Here is a 23,463-nt window from a genome sequence, read left to right on the forward strand (position 1 = left end):
AAATGAAAAGAGAAGATGCATTACTGGGATCTAATTCTAGATGATTAAAGACAGCAAGATAAACACAAACATGTTAACACATTACTTCAAACTGTTCACTAATAAATGCGGTGTGAATATAGAAATCACTGCAATTTCTATATCACTTTACAATACTGATCTTTTATTGGATATCAGGTGTATTAATATGTACATAATAATCTGTCACTTTCATAAATTTAATCAGACAATATTTATAAAATATACCCAGAATGCCCCTTCAAAATAACAATAGCTTGAGGATTTAAATAGTACTTTGAATCTTGTATTAACAATTAAAGAATATAAAAATAGGGAACATTTCATGACACATATAGATGAAATAACATGTTACATTGTAGCAGCCCTTTTTTTCCTTAAATCTTCATATATATTTAATTTACAATTTGATTTCTTCATTCATATATCACATGGGTCACTAAGCCACACATTTAGGGGTAAACACTGAGGTTTTCTGAACACAATGGATCCAACACATTCAAATGTACAGGAGCTGTTGGTAGTTAAGGTGTGGTGTCACTACTAACATTAACAGTTCTCTGTTCCATTTAATTGTCTTATTATCTGTGACGTGTGACAGTGCCTACAGCAGCTCAATGGAATGCAGCCATCCTTCATTTGATTATCTGAACCTGTGTTTACAGGACAATGATGTACTTTTTTTGTACACTTCCATATTGTCTGTAAGAGGTCTCACAAGGTAGAGGCTTCACATGTAAGCTTTGTAAAAGAAAAGTTATATCAAATAATCTTTAACAGTCTGTAAATACAAATAAATTATTAAAGAGCAGCAGCATATACATTGAATTAAGTGCTACAACAACTGCTATTCCCAAGGCAACCAACTCCCACAGTAGCTTCCGGTGTACGAGATGATGGCAGCATCACAGAGGCATCAGAAAATTGATGGGAATGTTTTTTAAACATTTAAACAACAACTCCATCAATGTGCTGTTTGTGGTAATCTTCATCTCAAGCTTTCTGCTGGCCAAGAAAGTATCCTTCATCATTTTTCTTCTGCCATTTGTAGATCAATATGGCGGCCACTGAAGCTGCAAGTATCGCTCCTGCTACTCCTCCTGCAATTATTCCTGTAAACATATATTAAAGAGTTAGATATACAGTGCATATAGTTTTACTCAGATCATGTTTAATTCAGATCATCATAATGGATGTACCAGCAAGGACATCTTTGTTCTCCAAATAACTCTTTCTGTTGGCCAAAATAACATAGCCGTCTTTTATGGGCCACTGTCCTTTGTCAAAGGTCATGAAAGAAGAACCCTGAAGACAAAAGATGGAACAGACACATGGCATTACAGTACATCCTGTTGTGTCATCAGTTTGAGATAAACAATAGGTAAAATAAGTCACGTAGCTTACATGTGAAGGATCCTTGAGTGCATCGTCCGTGTTTTCTGTTAAAGTTTGGACTTCGTTTTTTTCATCTTCCCCTGATGAGATTGCAAACGGAGAGAATTAATAAATAAAAATACTCTATTAGCAAAAATGGATACAATGTAAATTGGATGATGAATCATTTCTTATGGTACTCAGCATTACAATTTTTTGACCAATCCCCTGAACCAGACGCAGAACTTTCCAGGTCATATCCTGATCCCTCCAGGTCTTCAGGAGTGCCAGAGACCTAATGTCATGGAAGAAAAAGGGGATGAGGATCACTGCCGACTAAGAGCCCAAAAATGTTATTTCCTGTATTATTATTAGCAATGTGAAAACACACAAGAGGTTAAGGGAGCGTTTGAGGTACTTTCCAGAAGAAGGCAATAACAACATGAATCACAGCCCTGAATACAAAGTCCCACAACCCGAATAGAACACTGTGGCTGCCAAACCCACAGTGGTGCAAATGTCATCACAAATAAAGTTAATGAGATGAGAATATAGCTTGAATTTAAGTAGAATTACCACACCCTTTGGTTAAAGCAGTAATGGGAAACTAACACAGTCTGTTAAATTTGTGTTTGCTCAGCATCAAGTTAAAAAGCTCTTAAAAGTAAATGGTTCTCAGTTTTCTCATCAGTTTGAATTTTAAGTCTCATGCTCTTGTAATACTGTAATAATACATCCTAATGACACACTTAAATGGAGCATTATACTGGGCCAAATAACTCAGACTTCATAGGCTGTGTTCATTGTAACCATTGCATAGTACTTCAGACTGATTTTGGTCCTCAAAGAAAAACTGAAGGTTTTCTAAGCCTGCAGAGAATGAAGATATAATGCTCCAAAGACTGGGTGTGGATAGGTGGAGGACATTTTTTATTTCGGAATATCCCAACTGTCATTGGGCAAGAGGCGGGATACACCTTGGATGTTTCACAGGACTGACACATATACCTTGTTCACATTGCACCCTCAAATATGATTTTTAGCATGTATGTATGTATGTATGTATGTAGTTTGTTTTTTTGCCAGTCTGGACACAAAAAGCCACATAAGGTCTGATTTTTCCAAATCTGATTCAAACCACATACACAAGTGGTTTCGCGATTCAAATCTGAATCCTACAGATCCGTTCTGAACGTCTCGGTCATAGATCAATATGTCTTCTGTTCACTTGCAACGCGACACCATCGACAATAACAACAACAACGTAGACTCGGCAAGCCGGAAGTTAACTTTGGTCAGTGGAAGAAAACTGACAAGAATAAAATCAAACATGGAGCAAAACAACATACTGCTCTCCAAGATTTTTTTTTGTCAGAAATAGACACACCTCTCTGTCATTTATTTTGCTGTTGTATTTCCTGGGCGTAACCTGCTAACAGATTAATCAATGTGGGTCAGACCACGTCAATACGGACAGGCAGATCAGATCTGGTCACTTGCAATTTGTAATGTGGACAGTCAGTCAGTTAGGTCGGATTCTGATCAGATTTGGGTGGCAGTCTGAACAAAGCGATAGAGACAGACAGCCAGTCACTCTTACATTCACTCTACAGGCAATTTTAGAGTCACCAATCGACCTTACAAGCATGCCTTTAGACAGACGCTGGAAGCTGGAGTACCCTGAGAGAATCCATGCAAACTCCACACAGAGAGACTACTATTTGTCAGGGATTTGAACCAGGCACTTCCTCGCTGTGAGGCAACAGTTTTTATGTATGTAAATCTTTGGCGTTTATGTAACAGTTACATTCATGTTGGTACAAAAAGGTATGTAACTAAATTGTGGTTGCATGGAACCTACAGTTGGCCAAATTACAGGAGCTTTACGTCAATGTTTACATTTATCCATTATGCTAAAGGATTACAAAGTTTAGTTTCACATACTACTTTGTTTACTTAGTATTTGAACGCATTTGATTTGTATAGCTTATTTATTAGTGTTGATTAATACTAACACACAATACGTCTGCTTGTATGCCTACATACATAAAAGCTTCAGGAATGTTTAAACAATGGAATAAAATAATATCTCTCACAGTTACAGGGCCGTTCAACATCACTGGAAATTCAACATCAAACCTTTGAGCACTTTAATGATTAATGTACTTCTGAAAGGGTCAACAACAGGCATCAGGCAAATAGGACTATGTTAAAACATTTTATGGCGGAACTTTTAAATATTTTTTTAGTATACATAAAAAAATAATGTATAGTTTTCAACACTAATAATGAAAACAACTTCAGTGGAATTACAAAGCTATATGTAATTTTAGTCCACACAATGAGAAGTGAGATGTCCTGTGGTTAAAAACACTGCCTTTGATTGTTAACATCGAGACTTCGAACACTTGATTTTTCCTGACATTTTATTCCGAAGACGGAAATAATCACAATGACACCAACTAATGAGTGCGTAATGACTTTACATTTAACCATTCCGGAATTTAAATACACACGAGAATTAACTAATTAAAGTGCTGTAAATAAATTAAACTTTAAAAAAACAAAACAAAAAAACAGGGGCTTCGAACATTTACCACAACTAAAACTAAACCTGCCCTCAAGCCCGTGAAGATAAACACACCTTGATATTGTTTTCAGGAACAAGCCATGGTAACTTCAGGAAGTAAGAAAGGTAAGCACGAGATTGAAGCAGCTGATAAAAATGTTTGTTTAACTTAAATAGGATGTAAATGACTTACCGACGTATGAGCTGGGTATATATACACTAAAGCTATACACAAACAGGCAGTTAGAGGTGTCATGTTTCAGTTGATTCGGCGTCAGGTTTGTCTTGTTCTCCGTCTCATCTCAAGACCTCGGCAGGTGACCCTCGAGCGCAGCGTCGGCAGGGCTGATAAACCACGCCCACCAATAAACCACACGCGCCATATGCCCTTTAGTTATAGTGCTCACAGAGAACTACAAAAAATAAATATGTTTAGTTGTTTTTAATACTTAACTTAATCGGGAAACCACTTAAATCGATTTCATTCGCACTGTAAATCCTGAAATAAAAATAGTTGCATTGATGGAGAAAGTGCTCCAACCATTAAATTCCATGAAAAATCATGAACAAATACAAACATTAAAAATATCAGGAGAAATTTGCAATGAAATAAAGCTTCAGTATCAAAATAAAAGTTAAGTTTTTGATTTGAATGCGGTAAAAAAAATGAAATTGAGGTAAAAAAGTATGCCTTTGAGTTGGAGTAGAACAAACGTATAAAGTACCAGAAAATGTATACACTCAAGTACACACACTGTACCTACCTTGTGACTTGACGATTTACAAACTACATTTAGACGATGGTTAACTATTTTCAATCCAGTTTATACTTCTCTTAATTTTAAAAACAATTTTATAATAGATTATGCAAAACCTTACTGAAAGTAGTATGATAAATTCAATATTTTGGGCCAACTAAATATGCTATTTTTTTAACAAGCGTACTAAGCACACTATGCTCACTTTACCATTAAAATCATTCTCAGAACAAAAAATGACACATTTTTTCACAAAAAAAAAACAATTTAAGATTGGAATAGTTCTACTTAGAAAGAAACAACTTAAAATCAATCTAAACATGTCGAGTTCCCTTTCTTTTAGGTTGACAAGAGTTATTCAGATTAGCTCAGGCTTAAAAAAAATAAACCAGAACCATGCGGGTCAAATGTTAGAAGAACAGTTTAATCATACATAGTCACAATTCTGCTTCCAAAAATGAGTTTGTTTTCTTCATCTAACATCTGGAAATGTACATAAGGCCACCTGAAAATGTACATGACTTTGACAGTGTGACAAAACTCATATGTTCATATTTATATAATTGACAATATTTTACATTGCTTTTGCTTACAAGGTAGTAGCTGTTCCAAAATACAGCACTCTTCTGTACAAAAATAATTCTTGTCATATCCTGTGAAGTTTCCATGGTAGCAGAGAGGACTAAATGCAGCCTCCATTTTGAGTGCAGAGTGTTTTTGTTTTCTTCTTTTTAAACTGTCACACATCAGAAAGACTATCAACAGTGGATGTTACAGCTCCAGTACAAATAGAGGCTGGCCTTTCCCAAAGCGGATTAAAAACAAAAACTATGCCAGATTGTGAAGCCATAGAGTCTTCTTTTCTTTAAAATAACACTTGATCAAATAAAACTGTATACATTATATTCAAGGGGGAAAGGAGTGATGAATATACACACATCAAAATGCACAATTTTGCCTTTTTCTCCCCAAAAAAGTGTAAAAGACATCCCATTTACAGCATCAACGTTTACAAATGTACAACTGTACAGACAAAATAAAAGCATCACTACAAATTTAGAGCAAGGCCTGTCAAACACCACGACTAGACATTTTTTTTTTCTCAATGTAACTAATAATCTTACACTTATTAACTGCACATATACTACATGTATTCTACAATTATTCATATGAAGCAAAGAAGCCATCACTACGAGCATTACAGGTGATGTGTATCGCTTGAAAAGGCCCCACCAGCCTCCACCTATGCACTTGCATACCCATCCAATAAAAAAAAAAAAAAAAAAACGTTTATAAAAAGAAAAACAGAGCCATTAAAAAGGTTCCTCCAGCATCCCTTTCTCAAAGTTATCCCACTAGCTCTCACGTCACCTCACATGTACAAAGCTGGGATATGCTCCATGTCACAACATCGTGTTTCCTTACTCTGGCCTTGAGGCGGTGGGGGTCTCCATCACTGCTGCAAGCCCCCCTACCCAAAAAGCAACAATTTACTCATACGTAAAAATGCTATACATCGCTAAACTACTTCTATGCAAGAGATGATTATTCAGTACATAAAGATACCGTTTTCTTGGGCAGTGTTCATCTCAAACTACAAGACATAAGATGTTACACAAAACATGATAAAGAAAAAAATCATTCCAAGGATTAAAACCTGTCACAGCATGCCAACACATAGCCCACTCCCACCCAACTATCCCCACGTAAAAGCCCCCCGCACTACTCATTTTATGTTAATATTAAACCAGGTTACACGCCCGCTTGTACAACCAAACCTCATGCGCCGCTTCTATAATTTAACTGTAGATTTTTTTTCCCCGTCTTGCATAAACCCCCCCAATGATCCTCTGCATGAGGGAAAAGACGGCTCAAAGTGAGGGCTCATTGAAAGCAGCAGCTCAGGTTGGTCAGTCTGTAATATATAGTACCGAATCATCAAGCTGCTGAGTAAACAGGGGCCCAAACGAAAGCCTGGAAAAAGAGGTGAGAAAAAAGCCACCACGTGAAAAAACATGAGCCTAGAGTAGAGCACCAACCCCCAAAGCCCAGCTCGCAAACCGGTCTCAAGAGACCTTTGAGTGACGGTGGCGCCGACAAGTAGCAGTCCCCTGTGGATAGAGGGCTTTCAATCCTTCTAGATCACTAAGGCCGATATGAAAAACTAATCCATCAGCTGCTTTGGCATGGGAGAAATTTTACTGTGCACGGGATAATATACAAATATAAGATTTAATTGCTTGGAATTCTATTAGAACAGCTGACTTAATAAGTCTAGTTACAAAAAACAAGTGAAATTGTTTGTTTTTTTTCTCTTAAAAGGTTCACTCAGTTCAGCCTTATAAAATCACTTGCTGGTGTTAATTGTAGGAATTGTAAATTTGAGCAAATGTGTAATAACTTTTGTTTTTCTACAGAGAATTTACAAGGTAAAAAACTAAATGTACAAGATAATATGAAAACCAGTCAAATACATCAATTACATCATTAACAATGGGCTTGTGCTTTACCCAAGAGAGAGAGAAAAAAAAAAGAAAAAGGAGGGAAAAAATACCCTGGACTTTGTGTCCCCTGAGGACCACAATGGGCTGCACCAGGGGGCGCCAGAGCGGCAGGGGTCAGTTGTCACAGCGTTCTTAGGTGAGTTGACTTGTCTTCTTTTTGTTTGTTTTTTTGGTAATTCCCCTCTCTGAAAAAAAAAAGGGGGGGGGGGGGGGGGGGGGGGGCGACAGAGGGTGTCGAAGGCTAACCCCTATGGCTAAGGAGCATCTCTCACAGAACGGGGGTATGGGGCTCCTTATTTTCTTCAGGAGACCCAAAGTGTCGACGCGACTACATGAGGCCGTTTGTGGGGCCGCCGATGGGACCCAGCTCCGAGCCGCTCTTCATGTAATACTTTTCTAGTTTGGCCAGAATGTGCTTCCCGTAGGTGTACTTGCGTAAAGTGGCGATGTGAGGCCGGATCTGAGAAGACAGAAAAAACAGAGTCGAATGAATATCATCAACCAAGCAGTAAGATAGTCAAAGTTAGAGGTTTTGTTTACAGCTACTGTAAAGAGTTGTCTTTTTTATGAAACAGACTGACATTCCTTCTGATGCCTCTTTTTGAGCTACATAAGAAAAAAGTGATGTGTACTATGAAGTGGTACAGCGTGAGCCTCCATTCATACGGTGAACGCCGGGTTTAAAGGTTACCATCATACACACGGTGTACTTCATAATCTGTTATGTTTGGTAGTTAACCCACCTTGTGCATAATGATTTTGCGTTGAGCAGGTTCCGCCATGTCGATCATTCTTTGGACGACGTAGTTGGCGTACTGGTCCTTCATCATGGTGTAGAGAGCACTGTGGGGCCCGTCTTTCTGGCAGCACACTTCGTCTATGAGCAGGGCTCTCTCTGCACGTGAAGAGTGGATCACACACTTCTCCACGACGTTACTGAGGAGGAGACAAACAAAGAAACGAGCACATCCTTAAGTGAGCTGAAGGAGATGCAGCACTAGTTACTGCTCCGTTTGGCATCAACAGGCGATGCATTAAAAAGACTAACAACTCAATTATTTAGATGCTAGTGTGGCTGGAGTCCAGCCACAGGGAGGGCAGAGGAGAGGCACTTCTTTATCTTTAGTTAGCTTTTGTGGCTCAACATAAACAAGGATAAGCAGCCTGTAGGTGCTCGGAAGAAAAAAACCCTCAACTTTAGGGCACAACCACTTGCACACAAAATTTAACATTCGAGTACATTTCCCTCCCACAAACCTCCAATCCTATAACAAAGAAAAAATACATTATTTTAAGGTGTAAAAAGAAGTCTGAATCTTTGCTGTGGATGGAGTTCAAGTTTTATCTCCTTTGAGTGGTTCGTGTACGTGACGCCCATGTGAATGAAAACAAGACGCATAAAGTCACCCATCGCGCCTTTCAGGGCACATTGTTAAACCATTCTACTCCTAGCATTTTTAGCCCGTTCAATCAGGTAACAAACAACAAATCAATAACAAATCAATTAAAAAGAATATTAAAAAAGCATTGTCGAGTTTTGAAGACTAAATAATGAGATCTGAATTCAACGTTACTCTGATTACTTTGTCAAAAGACTTTTCCAACGCTCAGCTTTTCTTCTGCTGGCTGTTGCACGACTCTCCAACGTTTTAATAAAACTCTGCTTGGTTCATGGAGTATCTGAGGTGATCACAACACAAAGAAAACTCACCTCGCGAATTTGTGTTGGCTGAGGACGAGAACTTTACCGCGGACCTCTGCCACTATCTTGCTCTTGTCTTCTGGTCTGCCGTGCTCCAGGACGTGCTGAATGACGTAGTTACCGTACTGATCCTGTAGGGGGCAGTGTAGGCGTGAGCTCGATGGTGAGTGACCCTTTCAGACAATGACTGATCATCACAAAGAATCTGTGCGACACCCGTTTTAGTCAGATTGAAAGTCATGCATTAGAGAATCATGCATCTCTGAGGTGACTGATGAATGAGTGACACCCCCATTTCAAGTCTTTCAATTAACCCCTTACGTCATCACTGCTGAAGGTCAGACAAAAGAGATGCTGCTGGTAACACGACCAGGAGAATCTTTGCCCCCTTCAGAAATGGGTGACAGACAGTTATGGGTGTAATTTCAGAGTGACAAGATGGAGAAACAAATAACGCCACTCTGGCAGGATGCTGTCGGGTAGGTAACCTTTCGTGTGAAAGTGTTTTGCCTTTAAATGCATTTCTCGTCAATCTGTTTTAACAAGATCCTCTGCGCTAGTTAGCCTTGATGTCAGGCTCAAGATCAAGGAACAAGAACTTCTTAAGCGCTACTCATGATCCCTTTATTACTAAACCGTACGAATCGGTTTTGTTGAACTCAGGATGCAAACAGAAAAACAGATTGAACAGGAGATGCTGTCGGCTAAAGATAGAATCATCAGACGGTGGGGAAGCATGTGCCTGGTGAATCCCTTGTGGCGTAAAGCAAGAGGGGAGGAAAAGAAGAGAAAGAGGCGGCTCAGTGGGTTAGGAAAGGGCTCAGAGTTGGGAGACGGAGAGCTAGCTAAATGTTAAATTAAGACTCTTTTACAAAAGAGAAAGTAAAAAAAAGAAAAAAGAAAGAGAGGAGCACGGGGGACATCCGCGAGAGAGAGGCAAATTGCTCTGACCTTGAACAGTGCATCACGGGACACTGTATAATATGTTTTGGGTGTCATCTCCAATGAAACGCCTTGATATTTCTAGATGGAATAAGTGAAGGGGGGGTAGGGTGGATGTTTAAATAATCACAACATGTCAGATGTATAGACAGCTAACAGTATATTTCTCTTAGACTTTACGATTAGCAGATCACAGCTACAATGACAGGCTGACAATATGAAATGCTCAAACATGAAGGAGACATGCGTATATACCAGACAAACATCTCAACAATGATCCGTCACATTTAGCAAACACAGAACAACAACAAAAAAAAAAAAAGATCTGAGACAGATGTGCTCACCTGGCCCAGCTGTTCAGAGTGCTGATGCAGCTCTTCCAGGATGGGCAGAGTCTGCTCCTGGGTGCAGTGCTCCAAAATCCTTTGAATAACTCTGCAGCCGTAGGGATGTGTGGAAAGCACAAAAACCTGCAAAAACAACAAAGAAAGTAAAAACAAAACAAAAAGTGAGCTTCCATGTGCGCCACTTTTTTTTTTTTTTGCAGCCGTTCTCAGCGCCCAAGTTGAAAATCTTTCTAATCTTCAGAAAGATGCTGTTGACATCACAAGCCCCCCCCCCCCCCCTTACAGATCGTATCTTGTGCCCACATCCTCTTCACCCAGCGTCTGATCGGGAAGTAAACTATCTCAAATAAAAAAAGGAACGAAGCAATGTAGGTCACTTAAAGTGCTGCACGTCATGTCTTTCTCTGCGGTATAACGTTTGGTGGAATAGTTCCCGAGCGCACAGCCGGCACTTTTATTCTCGGAAAAGATGCTAGGACGATATTCTGCTTATATGTGTGGGTTCATTCTGTCATTTATGTGGTGATGCTGTGATAAATCTTTCGGATTTCCCTTGACCATTGAAGCATTTTTAGATTTCCATCTCCACAATCTCAAAATGCAGAACTGAAAATGTATTGCTTATGAAAATGACAACAAACCCACCTGTCCCTGGAAGGCATCAATAATGAATTGGAGGGCCTGGGGCTGGACACACTCGATACACTTCTGAACCACGTGGTTACCGTTCTGGTCCTTGACGCACTTCAGCACGTGGCCATCGAGCTCGCGGACGATGTCACTCTGGAGGAGAGAAAGTAGGCACTGATTGTTACAGATGGTATTGTGTTCACATTAAAAAGATAGAAATATACTGAAAGGGGGACACAGGACGTCAGGAATATACTGGAATGACAATGGAAAAGATCTCCATGAGAAATGTCAGCAGAAACATTCAAAAGAAGTGAAGTCTCACTTACAATTACCTGCTGGTCTGAGGAAATGGACTCCAGAGCTTTCTGAATGACCCTGCAGCCGTACATCTGCAAGGCCAGGGGGAGAACGTGCCCACGGATACGCGTCGCCAAGGCCAGCTTCTGGTCTGCACTTCCAAACTTGAAAAAACAAACAAAACACAAAATCTGTTGCCCAGATGCTCCAATATCAAGAGTCTCACGTTGATGTGAAGTGGTTAGTAGAGATAAACCTTAAAAGAGTCCCAACCTCAAAGAACTTTTGGATGACATAGTTCCCGAACACGTCTGTCATCAGTTGGTATGCCGCTTGCAGAATCTCTCCAAACACCATCTGTCTCTCAGCTGGAGTTGCCCTCTCGAGCTTCTGCTGGATAAATCTAGACAGACCAGATCGTGGCAAAGAGCAGAGAAGGAAAAAAAAAAAGAAAAAGAAATGAGTCAGACTGGCAAAACATTGCAAGGCACTCACTTTGTCAAGGTTTACAGTAAAAAAAAAAAAAACATTTTAAAAAGGCAAAAGACTTTCACAGCCACCTTGATCCATGCTGGTCTTGAGAGAACTCCACCATGTGACCCGGCAGGTCACGGAGTTGCAAGTTTGGGAAGCGGTTGTTCCTGAAGTCTTCGAGAAGGCGGCTGCGCCCGGATGGCATTACATCGGAGCGACTGTAGCGGGGCCGAGCCGGGGGAAAGAGCTGGCTGCTGGAATTGAAGAGACTGGATGTCCCGCCGGCGCTCCGGTACTTCGCCTCAGCTCCAGGTGCTGCTGAAATGTAACGCCCGCTCCCATTCGTCAAGCCACCTAGGAAAAGGGAGTGAGGAAGACCCTGATGAAGCGGTGCAGCAGTTGGCCATTATCGTCATGAATGCAACCGTGTACAACGGTTTAGTCCAAACAAAATGAATTACAAACCAACATTTATTTATCTCTCATGATGTGCAGAGAAAGTTAATTTTGTTAATCACCATCACGTGTCATGTTTCCACATAACCAAAGCTACTCTATTACCATGATGCTTACCTAGGTGAAGGCTAGAAGAGGATCCATGAGAGGAGGGCAGAGAGGGTGGAGGAGTGAGCGGGGAGTGACCTGGTGTGAGGCCGATGGGGCTGGGTGAGGAGGAGTAACCCAGGCTGTTGTAAAAAGGTTGGCCGATGGGAGTTAAACTGCTGCCGCCACGTTTGTAGAGGTCAGAACTTGCCAACAGGGAATCCCGGCGAGATACACTGCTACTGGTAGAGCTGGATACTGCAAGAAAGAAAAGATACGTGTTGGAGGAAAAAAAGACAAAAACTGTTTCATCGTTTATCGATGAATCACTTACCGGAGGAGCCGAAGCCACCCAGAGCAGAGCCCAGGCCAACACCAAGGGATCCACCAGGGCTGCTGAAACCCAGCGAGGAGCTTTGCTGTTGTTGAGCAGCCGAGGTGTGAGAGAAGAGGGAGCTGCTCTGAGAAGTGTTGGGGACCGATCCGGAGCCGTAGAATGAGCTGGAGGGCAGGCCGCTGCTGGGTGGGGGAGCGTGCTGCTGCTGCTGTTGCTGCTGCTGCTGCTGGGGCTGAGGCATGGAGCGGTACAAGCCGTTAGCTGGGCCGGACATGTTGTTGCCGGAGCCAGATGCTGACACCGCAGCTGCTGGTGGAAGGGGGAGAGAGAGAGAGAGTGTGGAGGGTTTTAGGAGAGCTGAGGTTGGAGTGTAAAAAAAACAAACAAAAAAAAACAAACAAAGAAGACCCACAGATTCAAATCCATCGAGACGGGTACATACCAGCTTGTGCTGCTGCGGGGTTGATGAGGAGAGGGGTCTGGACTAGACGAACTGGACCACTTAGACCAGTTCTGGCACCAGGGCCCATCACCAGGGCCCCGGTCTGGTCATAGTAGGCTGCAGGGGCCAACACCTGATAACCTGCATGTTGAAAAATCAAAGACAGTCAGGTATCACATATTACAGACACTATTTTAAAAGTCAGACTAAAGACGAGAGTAGATCGTTAAAAGAGCGCTCCAAATGAAAATCTAAGCTGAGCAGATGAATGACAGGGTATATATGATGGCTACTAACCAGGCATTCCTGCGTATGCCAGTGCAGGGTTTGCTGCAGCCAGAGACTCCTGTTGACTCTGCTGGCCTTGCCCAGGTGTGAGAGGTCTCTGATTGGCTCCTGTGCGCATCACCTGAAGGAGAAAGGAAGCAGGCTTTCTAAAACAAATGCTGCTTAAACATTTAACATAGTTTAAAGTAAACCGCTTGTTTACAACCGGAACTATGTTGGGTTCCAGTTTGATCAAATTTGAAAGACTGTTGCCTAGTAACGTCAACAAAAGGACTCCACCTCAATTTAAGGTAGTGTTGCAAAACAGTTCCCATTGTAATGGCGTATTATACAATTTCAACACCCCCATTAACTGTTTGTAGAATTATAATGACCACCAAAAAAAAGGGCAATTATCAACACTACCTGAAAATGAATTCTAAAACCAAAGAACAAAACAACAAATTCAGGCCTCCCTGATTAGAAATAAACATGGTGTTTTCACAGAATGTTACGAAGTGATTTCTTTAGGGAACAAAATGCTCTTTGCAAAAATAGGCGGAGAGGAAAAATGGCCGAGGCCCTTCAGTGCACAGACGTTAGAGAAAAGTAACCATGAAACACAGAGCCTTGTACGTTGCTTATCAAATCAAATGAAAGCGTTTTTTTTTGGTTCAGGATCTTAAAGTTAAGAAGCGTGATGTTTTCGCTCTTTACGTGAGTCTAAGAATTAGACGGAGTGAAAAGAAAGGTGAGAGATCGTATATAAAGATGGACAGAGTATTGGTTGCCTCGGAGTAAAGCTAAACTATTAACTGCACCCACAGCTCTAGTAAAGGACCACAAACCTGCCTGATTCAGACTAGAAAGAAAAAAACAAAAAAACGTTAATAGTTCCGACATATGAATCAGTATGATAATAACTAAGTGTTTTTCGTGTAGATTATTATTATTATGTTATTAGATTAAAATACATTTTTAAAAAAAGGAGTGGATGTAAAATAAAGATCTACACCTCTGTTGACAGATGCAGCTCTTTAGCCCTGTGTCCACCGAGCGGTCCAGTATGGATCAGTACAAAGCCTGTTCCCATTTCCACAGCCAACCGTGCCATATTTGGTAGGCGGCATCTACGGCTATCGGCATCTACGTAATAGCGTCACATGATAGCAGCTAATGACTAACAGCTAACCAGCTAAAAAATTCAACAAAGAAAAAAGTGGCGATTCTTTCGACCAATCGAAAGGACTGCATGGTTTAGCTCCACCTTTTACGTGTTGATCGATTCTTGGCACCCCAACAGAAGGGTACCAAAAAGGAGCACGTACGGGTCGGTAATTTAGAAATCTTTCCCGGCTTTATTCTAAGGAACCGTACTGAGACTAACCGAACTGAACTGCTCGCTGGAAAATGATTATCGGAGCAGAATTCCTCTTTGGCTCCAAAACCACTTGGGCCAAATCTGACATTTTCTCAATAACATTTAACAGCTGTTCAACCAGCCAGCAACTTCTGTGCATGGCTAATGCCCGGTTCACACGGTAGGATTTTAAATTGTCAGCCGATTTCACAAACTTTAGAGACCACACACACACACTGCGATAAATAAATCTTAGGTTTTACAGTTTTGGTCGTACAGTGTGTGGTGTGTGGCCACACGGCAACATCAACACACCACACACGAAGCGATTTCACTCATGAACATCCCCTGATCAGACGGGAAATCTCGCAAAACCTCTCGTGATCAAACCTGATTCCAGAGTCAACAACCGGACGAAGAGGATGCAAAACAGGTTTGAAAAAAGAGGCGTCGGTCAAAGGAGTGGAGACAACGGGAGCGTAACTTGTACTTCCTACATGATGAAGTGGAGGCGAGTAGTTGTTAGTCCTGCTCGTTTTCCCCTCGTGGGGGGTGGGGGGGTGGGGGGGGGGGGGCACCACACACGATGAGAAATTGGGCCAAAACAATCCAACATGTTGAATCTCCGATTTGTGATCCGAGCGGTCCCGACGTCCTTCCGATCAGACGAGAGCGGTCTGACCACACCACACACGGCAGGATGATCTTATCAGAATATCTTGTGATGATCGGGCCGTCTTTAAGATTATCAGAAGGGGAGAATTGGGGCCAAAATCGGTGTAATTATCCTGCCGTGTGAACCAGCCTTTAGTTCCAAGTCAAGTCACCAGCCAAATAGGTCAGCAACTTTTGTACAATGAAAGGAGACAGAGAAATGCCTTTCATAACATCCAGCCTACGAGGAACAGCAACAACTGGTCTGACTTTACTTGAAGATTCCTAATGTGATCAATGCCCACAGTTTGAATGCTAAAGTCCCTTTGATGGAGCCCTCCCCCCGTTCACAACAGGCCCTGCTTGACCAAGCACAGCCCTCACCTGTTGTTGGCCGGGCCCTGGTCCCTGATTGGATGCTTGCTGATTAGCTGAGTGATTGGCATTTGATGCAGCCTGTTGCTGGAAAAGATTGGCTGGGTACACTCCCCAGGGAACTCCGTAGTACTGCGGTGGAACCACTGTGGGGCCTGTGGGGACAAAATGTAGACATTACAAACGCTCTTCTACAACTGTCCTTTAGCTAAAGCAAGCAGACCAGTATTCTACGGAAACTGTCCTCTGCTATGGTGAACTAATGTGCAGCGTGGTCACCTGCGAGTGTGGCCGCTGCTGCCAGGCCCGCAGCAGTGTAGGGGTCAGTTCCAGGGGGGCCAGCATTAATGATGTAAGGGTTTGGCACAAATGCAGGAGCAAGGCCAGCTGGGTAAAGGAACAACAAGGGTATTCATATTTCTTATCCTTTCACATTCAAATCACTATGCAAGTGTAATAACATATCGAGATGAAAAGGGACTTTTCAAAGTATTACACAACACGCTGAGGCCGACTTACCAAGATGCTGCTGCTGGGCTGCAGCCAGAGCATATTGTTGTTGCTGAGCTGCAGTGAGCTGCTGCACAGTCAGGGGATTAGATCTCTGGAACAGCTAGAAACAAAACAAACAAGCAAAGATCACAGTCTGTTGAGCAAACTTGCAGAAAGACCGCTTCATAGGTAGGTTGTTTGTGGGTTTTTTTTCCCAAACAGACCTGCTGCTGAGAGTTGTAGTCAAACAATCCAACCGGAGTCCCGGACGAGTCCACCTGAATCTGGTTCCCGGCGTAGTCAAACTGGAGGGACTCCACGCCGGCTTGCTGCTCCATACCTCCCATGTTCTGGGCCTCTTGACTCTGGAAGTCCTCTGTTGGGCCCTTGTTCATGGCGGGGTTGTGTTGTTGGAGGGCATGGGGGTGGTGGTGCTGTCCCATCATCTCCAAACCGGTCTGACTGGGACCCATCCTCTCCACGGCCTCAGTGGGGGAGGCTTGACGGCTTCCAGGGGTGGGACTGTGAACGTTTATTAAGACAAACATTGGGGCCCGTGTGTTGTTAGTACAAAACTCTCGTGTCTCAGACAGAAACCAAGCAAAGAAGCATCGAGTCTTTCACTATGTATTTAAACATTTTCATTATTTTATGCTTTCTAAACAAGAAATTATTTAACTTCGAAAGATTAGAAGTTAAGTTATATCACATTACTGATGTTGAAAATGGAGATTATTATTAGTTAGCTAACTTTCAGAGTGATGCATCACTTTATATGCAAAAATTACAGAACGAAAACAAAAATAAACAAAACAGAAGAATGAGAAAATGGACTATGAGTGTTTATCAATTCATAAAAAAAAATAAAAAAAAAGTCAATGATTTATTTCTTTACATTCAAGAAATGAAGAAACCTACTTGAAATCTTTGCAGTCTCTGTCCATGCCGTTCAGCAGTCCTCTTCCGTTGGCTTTCGAGGGATCGTTCTCTTCTCCGACCATCTCTGGACTTTTGTCCTCTTCAAAGGGGGACACTTTTTCTTGGGCATCATTCTTCTCTCTCCCGTCTTGGTCGACATCTCCAGCACCCTGTATACATTAAAAACATAAAAGTAAGACCGTGCGCCACCTTTTAGGCGAAGGTTGATGTGGCTGGAAAGCCCATGTCACTTACGTAGCCGCCGTTCCTGTAGCGACCGTCCATCTTGTCCCCGGGAGAGGAGCTCAGGACGTACTCCACCATGCTCACCCCGAGGCCTCCACCTTCTGAGCGAGGTGAAAGTACAGAATTGGCATCACCATTCCCATGGAAACTCTGGCCTGGTCGCCGCTGCACCATGATTGGCTGAGACACTGAATGATCTGAATGAAAAGCCAATATCTAAATATTTGTGTATTTGATCTAAAGCTGGGTAACAAATTCACCAAAGAAAGTTCTAGGTAAGGGCGTGGCCAACGAGTAAGGGATGTTTTTGAAAACCTTGTAACTGAACAGAATACTTGCTGCAGCATCAACTTAAAAAGCAGGACAGGGAATGTATTCAATGAAAGTATAGACGAATAGAAGGGGAGGAACTTACGAGATGATCCCCAGGCATTGTCCCTCCACTCCTCTCCAAGAAGCATCCCTTTCCTTCCATCTTTTGCCAACTCATCAGAGTCCCAGAGCTTTTTGGCTGGCAGAAGCTGAAAATAAATGTGGCACATTTTCTAAGCATCTGCATGATCACTTTAAGTGGAGCAAAGTGTGACATTTTAAAAAAAGAAAAATCAACAACCACAGGTGAACCTGAATGTGATGAAACGTGACGAATGAAATATTCATTTTCACTCTAGTGTTGTCAGCTGAACATTCGTCCGTTCCAAACATGAAACAGTCGTTAGAGTTTTAGTTTGCTTCTTTGGTGATTACTCGAGTGTATTTTTCACAGCTCATGATTTATTACCGGTCTCTGACATGACATATGTTATGATGAAAAACCACTTACCTCTCCCATGCCCCTCGACTCCAAAGCAAGAGCTTGGAAGTCGTAGTTCATTTCATCAACAGCACGGACCTAAGACAAAGGAAAAGGACAGCGGAGCGTTAAACGGAAAGCGTGTCACCCTAATTAAAGGCCACGAACTGGAGACGTCAAAACAGAGCAAAACAAAGCAGCCTGTTTCTTATTTATTTTTGTCTCGACTCAAAATAGTTTGCTTTGTTGAACTGAAAAGATACGCTGCACAGGCTCATCTGCAAACAATGTATTCTTGCTCAATAAATAAAGTGTTTCTTTGACACTTTATAACCACAGACAAACAAAAGCCAACAACTATTTTAGATGGGGAATCAAGTTTACTTGTAAAACTATTAAACACGGCCTGGTGACTGAATCCTGACGGTGTAAAAACTCAGTAGGGCTGGAACGGTTGAGATCATAGTTTGGTTTGACAGACAAAAGGCAACAGAACCCCTGTTTCCACCGAGCGGTCCGGCTCGGTTCATCTCGGTACGGCACGCATTTTGCGGCACTTTCCATAGACTAATCCCGGGAAAGATTCCCAAATAACCAATCCGTACCGTCCCACTTTTTGGGACCCTTCCGTTGGGGTGCCAAGAATGTCGAGCCAACCCGAAAAGGTGGAGCTAAACACTGCAGCCCGCTGATTGGTCGAACGAATAGTCACTTTCCGTGTTACGTCGGCGAACCAGACTCCGCCATCTTTAAACCATACACAGCTTATTGTTTACGTCTGTATTTCTCCTCGCGGCACACAGCCTTGTCTGAAACAAAGCTGGATTGAGTTTTTGTAATAAAGAGTCACATGCCAGAGACAGAGTAGATGAACTGCTCGATGTCTTCCATTGTTGGTTTTGCTTGTCTCGTGTTTTTGTCCTTTGTTGAATTTATTAGTTAGCAGTTAGCTGCTATCGCGTGATGCTATTACATAGCGGCTATCGGCATCTGGCGTACATGCCGCCTACCAAATAGAGCACGGGTGACTGTGGAAACACAAACGGGATCGGGCTTAATCAAACCAAACCGTACCAAACTGTTCTGATCCGTACCGGACTGCTGTGTGGAAACGGGGCTATAAAGTCCTGAATGAACATTTGTAGGTTTCTCTAATTTATTTAGTAACGGACCACAGACTGGCTTGTGTGTGTACAGGATGGGATGCTGTCACGGGGGCTTTGAGATGGGGGTCCACTACTTATGCACATTGAGACACAGCCTTAACCCCTTCTGCTTTTACACTTAAGAGGCTTTAAAAAAAAAAAAAAAAAAAAACACACCAGGGAACAGTTATTTAGCAAAACAAAAATGGAAAATTTTATCTTTATGACGAAATTTAGATGCATATGTACGCATGCAATAAAGTCCCTGATTCCTGCCTTTACTAGAAGCTTCGTGAAATGTGGCTCACAGTGACGCTCGCACTTCGTCCGCTCCATCAGACGTGCACGATAACGTCCCACACTTAGACTGCCACCGCAAAAAGAAAACATTACTCCTGAATACCGCCTTCTATTTTACATTGTATTTATTTCATATTATCCAATCAAGAGAAGCTATTTATTTTGCATCATTTTTGTGTTATTTCCTCTTTTTGTTGTCAATGTTTAATAAACTACAGGCTGTTCAAAAACATATAGAACTAAGCATTCAGGACTTTTTGTTGATTTTTTCCCCCCCAGTTGTAACAAACATACTGAACTGTGACCCTAAAACTGAGGTACAAACTTGAGACCATGGCTTCTATGTAACACTTCCAACAAGTAGCAGTACTTTACCTGCATATTTATGTTGGAAACATTCATGCATGTTAAATGTGGCGTGTGTTGCATTGGGTTAACTTTAGGTCTTGGACAATGAGTTTTAGTCTAAAGGATTTCTAGATACCAAAAAAGACACGGCTGCCGTAAACTGTAAGACAACATTCTTCATGTCTGGCCAGTTATCACAGCTACAATGGCACTCCTGCTGTGCTAAAGAACTGGTCTAACACATTTTTCCCACAGTAAATACTGAGGCTGTCGTTTTGTAAATGGAATGCTATTACCATCTTATCACACCTGCATTAGTTGTGGTTTGCACTCTGAAGAACTGGGGATCTGTCTACAGTGAAACCCACCTGTCCTGTAAACCAGTGTGAGCTGGGATAAGCAACATATTAGTGTGTGCACCGAAACAAGTCTGCCATCAGGAAGGACCCCCACCATTCTCTTACTTCTCAAAAGTATGCCCAACAGTAATCTCCCTATTTACTGTTCTATGTACAGAATATAAAAATGGATATTTGAGGACATTGTCGGTATAATCTTTTTTACTGCCAAACACATCAACAATGCCTCTGAGGTGATTTGGAGTCAAGGGTTTTCCTTTACCTTGTGTAAATCACAGATTAACTTTACATGTGAAATATAGTGCTTTCACACTTGCAGAAATCTCCTGAAAAATTCCTTACATTTCCAGGAGGAGTGTGTACATGTGAATACAAACAGACACATTTTTCACTCTGACTTTACCCAAACCTTCTCCTGCCAGACCCCTTATATTTTTTCCTGCAGCAAGTCCTACTGAGCTGATGCGTGAATGCAGCAGCATATGATCTGTTGAGCGACATGTACTGTGACTTCCACATTGTATAAAATGTATGCATGCGACCGCTACGATTTTTGTACATGTAAATCAAACTGCTGCAAACTGCGGCAGTATGAAGTTCTCCACACTTTTGATGATAGTGTGATTTAGCAAAACTATACGTAGCATTGATATAAAGGCAAATATTCTCATTAAAAGGATGGTATGGTGCTTCACCAGCTACGTCCGTCTTTTTTTTTTTCCACTTCATGTCTCACTTCGGGAGACACCCCCCCATCTAATAGGGGTGGTCTCCCGCCGTGAGTAACATGGAGACCTAGACTTGTCACTGACTTCAGGTTCTTTACCTGATCAACATGGTTTGCATCTCCAGTTGGCCAACGATGCTTGCTGGGTTGACAGCCTCCAAGCTGCTCCCCTGGCTGCCTCTGAAAGAAGTATCCAACAGTGGCGTCATCCTGAGATCGTCCACTCAGCGGGGGCTGTGGGGTGCCTGGAGTAGGGTTAACCACCCTGTCCATGCCTTGTAAATGTGGTACTACTCCAGGAACCTGTCCCGCAACCCCAACTGAGGCTAAGGGCCCTCCACCGTGAACTCTGACACCGCCGGTCTCAGGAGCGCCATTTGCATGCAGCATCCCACCTCTTGTCTCCTGCCAGGCCACGTCATTCATACCTAGGATGCTGCATGGAACGCTCATTCCACGGGAAAGCCTGGATGAAAACACAAGATTGGGATTTGGTCAATCGATGATGGTTGTTGTAACAAAACAAAAAAAGGCTGACATGTATAACATTTGGAGAAACCATGTGATTTATTTTAAACAACATTAGCCATATGTACTGCCCCTGCATAATAAACCATAACAGATGTATTCAAACAAAAAGGTCTAATTTCTTTCCAGTCAATGCAGCACTTACGTAAAGGTGGATATATGATTGATCTATACAAATGGTCATGAAGGTAAAACTGGTAGATTGACTTTATATTAGCCGTGATAACAATCTAAATTGGAAGTCTATTTGATCATAATGATGCTTTCCACACTACTTTACATACACTTGTTTATGACAAGGATATATCTAATTCCTGAAATGCTAACTAGATGCCATTATATACGGTTTTTATAGTTGCCATGAAAACTTCTAAATACGACAGCTCACCCACCGACTACCAGACCACGTGGTGTTGAATAAAGCAGTTTGCACAAATATGTAAAGGTCGAAGTCTGAACACGATAACTTACTTTGTAAAATGATGTGCGGCTAGCGGTGTCGACAATAAGCAACATTAGCCTCAGTTAGCATTAGCCAACCCAGAGCTAGCACTGATGTAACATTACACATTAACATCGCGTAGGATAGAAGAGCGTAATCTTATGTGTGTTTTACGCATGTAAGTTTAGCAGGAATGATTTGTTAAAAAGCCACATAGACAACTACAGAAATACTGCTCAGTGGAGCTAACCGATATGAAAACCCTTCCAGCAAGACGGCTAGCTGACATAGCGTCAAGTCCGATGCTAATTAGCGAGCTAGTTTAGCGGCTTCGGCTAAGATTTTGAATAAACTGGTGTTTTGATAGGAACGCAGCCAACACACAGGTGCACATTAATGTTTGAACGTCAATGGATTGATCGGCATGTGCGGAAATCATAGATGTTTCTTGGTCGATGCCATTACTTCATTAGAGCGAGAATTAGCAGCACTGTAGCCGTCGAGCTAACGCTAACCTCAGCGGGCCTGCTCTGTTTATTATCGGTTTGGGGGGACGCTCGACATCAAAGTTAAAATCATCAGTGTTACATGTTTTTTACAGTACGCTGGAAAGTTCGGTAGAGAGGCCCCTACATAACGCACTAGGTTGTAACACAACACGTCAAATAAACCAAGAAAAAAGGCTAACGAAAGAGCTAATAGCTAAGTTGGTGTTGTATGAGCTAAAACATCAAGCAAAGCAAACATGGCCCCCCTTCAAGTCCCAAACAGAGGGGCCTTAACCGCTAAACAAAAGGGGGAAATACTCACAACCATGGCAGGCACCTTTCACGGAGCTCTTCCTCACGATGTGGGGGAAATAAATACAATCGAAACAAAGATAAATACTCACGCGTTGTCGTGTCGAGAGAGGATCTACTCTGCTTGTTGCACGCCGTCAACCCAATTCTGTATTGTTTTGTTTCCTTGGAGAGAGAGGCAGAGAGAGCGGTGATTTAGCTTTTAGGCTTGATAGTCAATGCTAAGAGTTTAGCCAACGATAGTGCCCCCTCCCTGTAAATAATGTGAACTACGTAGACATGCGTATAAGCATGTCAATGTGAATCAGCCTTTACAGCGTACCTTTTGTACAACATGTGAAGGTATCAACTGCTTCATTGAAGCCTATATATAAATATCCCATCATAAAATAGCTTACACAACTTAACTATTGTTAAAACATTGTTTTGCTGCAGATTAACCTCTGCACACGTGTCTTAGTTCACAGGTTTAATTGGTAATTTCTTTACTCTTAGTCATATGGGGGATTTATAAGTCTTGTTTTGGATTTAATATATACTGAAGAGGGGGGGGGCGCAGTGGTTCTTTATTGTAATGTCTGTCTATCTATCTATCTATCTATCTATCTATCTATCTATCTGTCTATCTATCTATCTATCTTTTGAATGAATGATAATTTAATAATAATTCAATTATCTGGACAATAGTGACACAGTATGGGAGTAGACAAAGACAGAAAATAATAAATCGAGTAGACCCATGGGTTGTGTTTGAATGATCGGATACATC

At 41.9% G+C, this 23,463-nt stretch overlaps 2 protein-coding genes across 9 annotated transcripts; both read right to left on the reverse strand.

Moving 5' to 3' along the window:
* Positions 1–386: 386 nt before the first annotated feature.
* LOC306829925 (uncharacterized protein) lies at positions 387–4,321 on the reverse strand. Its single transcript, XM_079353143.1, has 5 exons — positions 4,155–4,321; positions 1,603–1,687; positions 1,423–1,493; positions 1,218–1,323; positions 387–1,130 (listed from the first exon to the last, which is right to left on the reverse strand). Exons 1-5 carry the CDS (start codon positions 4,215–4,217, stop codon positions 1,012–1,014), a joined length of 444 nt encoding a protein of 147 aa, XP_079209269.1. The 5' UTR covers positions 4,218–4,321; the 3' UTR covers positions 387–1,011.
* An 801-nt stretch (positions 4,322–5,122) lies between these two features.
* Positions 5,123–23,009, reverse strand: pum2 (pumilio RNA-binding family member 2). 8 transcript variants are annotated; one of them, XM_079361500.1, is made up of 23 exons: positions 22,787–23,009; positions 21,024–21,390; positions 18,076–18,144; positions 17,668–17,773; positions 17,262–17,353; positions 17,007–17,176; positions 16,313–16,610; positions 16,116–16,209; positions 15,876–15,983; positions 15,606–15,751; positions 13,238–13,349; positions 12,941–13,081; positions 12,496–12,807; positions 12,192–12,419; positions 11,705–11,972; positions 11,418–11,547; positions 11,174–11,308; positions 10,860–10,997; positions 10,212–10,337; positions 9,877–9,948; positions 8,935–9,056; positions 7,967–8,159; positions 5,123–7,683 (listed from the first exon to the last, which is right to left on the reverse strand). In XM_079361500.1, the coding sequence occupies exons 2-23, from the start codon at positions 21,375–21,377 to the stop codon at positions 7,552–7,554; spliced, it is 3,546 nt and encodes a 1,181-aa protein (XP_079217626.1). In that variant the 5' UTR covers positions 21,378–21,390; positions 22,787–23,009; the 3' UTR covers positions 5,123–7,551. The 8 variants fall into 8 exon arrangements, with proteins under 8 accessions (XP_079217626.1, XP_079217622.1, XP_079217619.1 ...); XM_079361496.1 differs by having other exon boundaries at positions 11,180–11,308; positions 17,262–17,449; positions 22,787–23,008; XM_079361493.1 differs by having other exon boundaries at positions 17,262–17,449; positions 22,787–23,008.
* Between the last annotated feature and the right edge of the window lie 454 nt (positions 23,010–23,463).

The sequence above is a fragment of the Symphodus melops genome (genome assembly GCF_947650265.1).
Source record: "Symphodus melops genome assembly, chromosome: 1".
In the NCBI taxonomy this organism is placed as follows: Eukaryota; Metazoa; Chordata; class Actinopteri; order Labriformes; family Labridae; genus Symphodus; species Symphodus melops.